The sequence below is a fragment of the Myotis davidii genome, unplaced genomic scaffold (genome assembly GCF_000327345.1).
Source record: "Myotis davidii unplaced genomic scaffold, ASM32734v1 scaffold223, whole genome shotgun sequence".
Taxonomy (NCBI): Eukaryota; Metazoa; Chordata; class Mammalia; order Chiroptera; family Vespertilionidae; genus Myotis; species Myotis davidii.
The window spans coordinates 2,883,821-2,889,807 of NW_006294609.1; the positions used below are offsets into that span (position 1 = coordinate 2,883,821).

A 5,987-nucleotide genomic window follows, 5' to 3' on the forward strand; every position below is an offset into this window, starting at 1 on the left:
GGGAGCGGGGTGAACAAGAAGAAACTTGTGGAAGACAAACTGACCCCACCTCCCAGCATGAGTAAGAGGACCAAAGCCCTTTTGAAAGCTGAAAGGGAAGCCAAGGGTTAATATGGTCGGTCGGAAGCCCTTTGTGCGTAGTTCTGCGGAGGCAACACAACCTATTCTGGCCACGTCTCTACGGAAATGTGAAACACGCAGATGTTTTAAACTCGTGTTGCTATAAAATTAAAATCCGCGGCTGTTTGTAAATTGATTCTGATTAGAATCGGAGAGACAACAAACAATAAAATGTGTTCCTAAACACAGGGTTTGCTAGAATCCTGTTCAGAAGAGGGGTGGAGAAGCATGAGGGTAATGCAGAGTGAAGTCAGCCCCGGGAACGAAAAACGAACTGCTGTATCCAAGCCGAATGGCCTCTGGGGCCCGCAGGCGGAACAGCCGCCTACCTGAAGGTGATGCTGAGTGTTCTTGTAAACGTTGTAGATGACGGCGGTGTGGGCGTTGGCGTACAGGAGCACCCGCTGCTCTTCGTCTCGGATGTAGTACACAGGGAGAGAACTGTTCCATCCAAACTTCCAAGTCATGGTCTGGAAGACAAAGGCAAGACCAGCAAGACGCTACCATGTGTCCAGCCCGAGCTGCGACTCCAGGCGCTTCCCTCATCCCTTCTCCCCTTTGCAGCCCCATCATAGTTCTGGACATAAGTCCGGTACCCAGGCAATGGCCTGTGGGTCTTTCAAGGGTTCTGCAGGGGTGGGCAAACTTTTTGACTCGAAGGCCACAAGGGGTTCTTAAACTGGACCGGAGGGCCGGAACAAAAGCATGGATGGAGTGTTTGTGTGAACTAATATAAATTCAAAGTAAACGTCATCACATAAAAGGGTACGGTCTTTTTTTTTCAATAGTTTTATTCATTTCAAACGGGCCGGATCCGGCCCGCGGGCCGTAGTTTGCCCACGGCTGGGTTATCGTGAGGAACAAGGCTTTTTCCTTTATTCTTGGCACGACCAGCACTAGGTAAACAGTAGGAACTAAATTAAGGTCAAAGTGCATAAAGTGATGCCCAGGAGGTGCAGGTGGGGAAAGCCACAGCTGGTCTGGATGCCACCAGCACAGAGGGGACAGGAGACAGTTACAGTTATACCAAAGTGTAATAGTAGTCACCTCAGGCAGAAGGGGTTGGGGTGGGGAGGGTATAAGAAGTAGAATCCTGCCTTTAAAAATAAATAAATAAATAAATAAATAAAGAGCATCTGTTCATTTTAACAGAAAGAAGAAACAATAAAGGCAAAAGGAAAGGGAAAAGATAAAAGGAAAAAGAGCTAAACAAATTAGCAAAGCAAAAAGGTCCAGGAAAGTTTCAGTTCTGCAGCGAGCCAGAGGCTAACGGGACCCCTGGGACCCCTGGCACAACGCTGAGTGTTAACTGAACTCTTGGAAAACACTTGGTGGCCTTTTGTTCTAGGCACTGACTAAGGAAGTCCTTATTCAAATATACGTTAATTGCCCTGGCTGGTGTGGCTCAGTTGGTGGAGCCTTGTGCCGTGCACCACGAGGCCACCGTTCGATTCCCAGTCCAGGGCACGTGGGCAGTGGCTTTTGTCAGGTCCAGAGAGCGGGGCCCCGACACAGAGACCACTTGCTCTCCCGAGTGACAGTGCCTGATGTCCCGGTAGCTGGCCGATCAAGGCAAAAGTCTTCACTGGCTCTAACACTCAACGATTCTTTCTTCCAGGCTGAGCAGCTGCAAGGTTAACCTGGAACTCCACTGCTCAGAGGCGCCACACCAACAGAAAGGAGGCTGTCAGTTGTCTGCGTTTCCCACTAGGCATTTTCCTGCCCTCATCTTCATCCTCATCCTCATCCTCCTCATCTCGTTAACACCTGCCAAGTGCTCGCTATGTGTTAGGAATGAAGTTAAGTACTTCATAAACCAGGCGTCCTCAAACTACGGCCCGCGGGCCACATGCAAATACAAATATTGTATTTGTTCCCGTTTTGTTTTTTTACTTCAAAGTAAGATATGTGCAGTGTGCATAGGAATTTGTTCACAGTTTTTTTTAAAACTATAGTCCGGCCCTCCAATGGTCTGAGGGACAGTGAACTGGCCCCCCTGTTTAAAAAGTTTGAGGACCCCTGTTCATACACACTCAGTCACTTACAAATCTTCCACAGCCATGAATCTACAGGGGAAAAGGAGAAAAAGGGGGGGAGGGGCGGGAGTTGGGAAGGGGATGAATCCTAGGAAACAATTTTCAGAAACCAGCAGATGGAGAAAGAAGGTGGGGGGGGGGAGCCCTTCTCCTCCTTCCCTTGGTAAATGATAATATTTTTACTCCTGGCAGATGGTGCCTCCTGGAATACCGTCAGCGGCCGTGAAGGCAGGTTCCCCTGGGCTGCCTGGTGCCTTTCCCAGTGGCTTTCAGTTCTCAGGAACCAATGAAGGCAGGAGGGGCGAGGAGAGGAGGGGAAAAGAAGGAACCGATGCCCTGGCTGGGGTGGCTCGGTTGGTTGGGCGTGATCCCGCACACCGAAAGGCTGCTGGTTAGATTCCTGGTCAGGACACACGCCAGCGTTCCAGGCTCAGTCCTCAGCAGGGGGTGTGCAGGAGGCAGCCAATAAATATGTCACTCTCACAGTCAATGTTTCTCTCTCCCTCTCCCTTCCTCTCTCTCTAAAAAAATCACTAAAAATTTTAAAAGAAGGAATTGATGGAATGGAGGAGTTGTACTGTGAGGGAGAGAATGAGAGAGGGAGGAAGAAAGAGAAAAAAGAAGGATGGAGAGGGAGGGGAAAGAGAAAGGGAGGAAAGGAGTGGGGAGGAGAGGGGAGAGGGAGAGATGGATTCTGAATCCCCGCCCCCGCCAAAAAAAAACCCAGCACCCTGTGCAAAGACAAGTGACACAAGAAATTTCCTGCCTGCCGAGCAACACTGTTGAACCCAGATGCAGCCCTCCTTCATGTCCACATCTCCAGCCAGAGCTCTGAACTGGACTTTAAAATACAGAGTCTGTGATTAGTTTTTAAAGGATCTTTCTGGTGGTATTTTTTCCACGTGCGTAAAACCCCCCTTTTTCACAATACTCTCAAAGTACCGGGGACAACACAGAAGTGTGCTACACTTACCAAGGGGTACACCTTGGCCCTGTCGTCCTTTTCAAACAAAATGTCCTTACTGCTGGTGGACACCAGCGAGTCGGAGCCCGTCGCGGGGGTGTGGGCTTTGGGCTGCAGTTCTTCCTCTTTTCCCTTGTCGACGTAGGATACTTTTTTTTCTCGTCTCTTTTCCTCCTTTACTGGTTCTGAAACTTTTTCTTGGGCCAGTTCCGCTGAGGGCAGATGGGCCATTTTCTTTTGAAGGGAAATTATCAGTTTTTCTTCAGAACTGGTGAGCGCCAACTCATAGTCGGAGGGGGAGCTCAGGGTGCTCAAACTCTCTGCTTGCAATGAATGCTCTGACTCCTTATCAACTGTCTTTAAAAAGAAATAAAAAGAGATTGTGATTCCAAATACGACACGTCCTCACTTATTTCCCTTCCTTTTCCTAAGTCAGCCAGGCTCAGGGTTAGCCTCACCCTGGAAGTAGGAAGTGTTTTTAAAAGGAGCCTGGGCATCTTAGTATTCAAATAACATGAATCGTGGGTGTGGCCGGTTTATCCCTGGCCTGCCAGCACCCCACAACAGCAGTCATTCTCCTGGTGGCCTCCAAATGGCCGACTAGCCAGAGAGTCAGGTCTCCCGGACCAGAGCTGAGTTTCTCCTACAGGGAGGGTCTCTGGGGAGTTTATGTTACTATTATCACGCTGACAGCACACCGACCAGCTAACCGACCAGCCCTTTAAAGTCAGCTCTTCCTCCAGGAAGCTCTCCTGGACCACCCTCCAAACTGGGTTAATTTGTCCTTGTTTGAAAAATATCTCCTAGACACCTCTCAATCTCGGCACTTAGCACATTGTTTTATAATGTTCGGTTGTGGGTCTGGCTCCCTACACACCCTAGAACCCAAGAGAATGAAAAATGAACTGTGTCTTACTTGGTTTTGTATCCCCATAGCCTGGCATATAGTAAACATTCAATGAATGGTTATGAATGAATGAATGAATGAATGACGATTGCTACTTACTAGAGAAGTTTCTGACATGAGTGACTGGGAATCAGTGGATGGGAGTCTCTCCAAATTGATCATGGCCATGGTGATTTGTTGGGGCGCCCCTGTGGTTTCTTCCTGGGATCCTGCAACCATCTCTGCCAGCGCTGCTTCAGCCTTTTCCTCTGTTTCCTCCCCTTCCTCCTCCGTCAGGTTTCCTTCCCCTTCCTCCTCCTTCAGGCTTCCTTCCCCTTCTTCCTCCCTCAGGCTTCCTTCCCCTTCCTCCTCCCTCAGGCTTCCTTCCCCTTTCTTCTCCTTCAGGTTTCCTTCCCCTTCCTCCTCCTTCAGATTTCCTTCCCCTTCCTCCTCCTTCAGGTTTCCTTCCCCTTCCTCCTCCTTCAGGCTTCCTTCCCCTTCTTCCTCCCTCAGGCTTCCTTCCCCTTCCTCCTCCCTCAGGCTTCCTTCCCCTTTCTTCTCCTTCAGGTTTCCTTCCCCTTCCTCCTCCTTCAGATTTCCTTCCCCTTCCTCCTCCTTCAGGTTTCCTTCCCCTTCCTCCTCCTTCAGGCTTCCTTCCCCTTCCTCGTCCTTCAGGTTTCCTTCCCCTTCCTCTTCCTTCAGGTTTCCTTCCCCTTCCTCCTCCTTCAGGTTTCCTTCCCCTCCCTCCTCCTTCAGGTTTCCTTCCCCTTCCTCCTCCGCCTCTTTCTCCTCCTGAGTCTCTCTCCATGGTAATAGGTCATCCTCTGATTGCTGTGGTACATTTTCTTCCTCTTCAGAATAATCTGGATGTTCTTCTTCTTTCATTTCTGTCTCTCCATCTTCTGCTTCTTCTAGTGGGTTTCCCTCTGCATCTGACATTCTTCTCTGTGGCGTCTCCTCTAGAGAAATTTGACCATAATAATCAGCAAGACCCTCTGTTTCCCATGTTCATCCCTTGGTGACCTCATCTACCGATAAAATGTGCAATACCAGCTCTGACTCCTTTCCATGGGAATAAAAAGAATGTCAGACTCCTGGGAAATCCTGTCCCAAATCTTGACAATACTGATCCCAGGGCCTCTCATCTTCCTAGGAATAACTTCAGAGCTCTCTAACTCATGTGAAAGATATTCCTATTCCACCAGGCAGCAACATGCGTAACCCAGGCCTTGCAGACACGTTCCAATAATGACTAAGAAGCAGTGTCGCTTTGTGGTTAAAAGCACCAGGCTCGGGCAACCTGCTTAGACCTCCTCCCTGCAGCAGGGAGCTTTTCTGTAATAAACCTTTATTTTTGCTCAAAAATAAATAAAAAAATAAGCAAGCACAGGCTCTGTGCCCAGCCTGTGTGGCTCAGGGGCTGAGTGTTAACCTATGAACCAGGAGGTCACGATTTAATTTCAGTCAGGGCACATGCCTGGGTGGCAGGCTTGATCGCCAGTGTGGGGCATGCAGGAGGCAGCTGATCAATGATTCTCTCTCATCATTGATATTTCTCTCCCTCACCCCTCCTCTCTGAAATAATTAAATAAATTATATATAACTCCCGATTCTGGGGTTATTGTGAAGATTATATGATACAGATAAAACGCTCAACACAGTTGTGGCCCATAGTGCTTGAGAAATGGTAGCAACTGTTTAAAAAGCCTTTTTCCCCTCTCATTTATTCCTTACAACAAACTTGAGAATTTGAGGCTCTGGGAGTTGAAGTGACTATTCAAGGTCACACAGCTGGCAAGCAGCAGACCCTTCTCCCGCTGTTCCTCCACCTGAAAAATTCCTGATGCCAAGTCCAGGGCCCTTGGCACAGCGCCTCTTCCCAATGCCAAACCTAAGCAGCCGCTTCTCCAACAACCGGCTCCCTAGTTACGGTTGCCACCCAAGCCCTATCCCCATGGTAACCGCCGTCGCGGCAGGCGAC

The 5,987-nt window shown here is 49.2% G+C and overlaps 1 protein-coding gene across 1 annotated transcript in view; it reads right to left on the bottom strand.

The window, feature by feature from the left end:
- Nucleotides 1-4,302, bottom strand: part of WDR66 (WD repeat domain 66) — a 46,345-nt gene extending 42,043 nt beyond the window's left edge. Inside the window, exons 1-3 of the mRNA XM_015567338.1 lie at nt 4,127-4,302; nt 3,130-3,477; nt 450-590 (exon numbers count right to left, since the gene is read on the bottom strand). Coding sequence (XP_015422824.1) covers nt 450-590; nt 3,130-3,477; nt 4,127-4,246 — 609 coding nt within the window. The 5' untranslated portion in view covers nt 4,247-4,302. The remainder of the gene's footprint in view (nt 1-449; nt 591-3,129; nt 3,478-4,126) is intronic.
- Between the last annotated feature and the right edge of the window lie 1,685 nt (nt 4,303-5,987).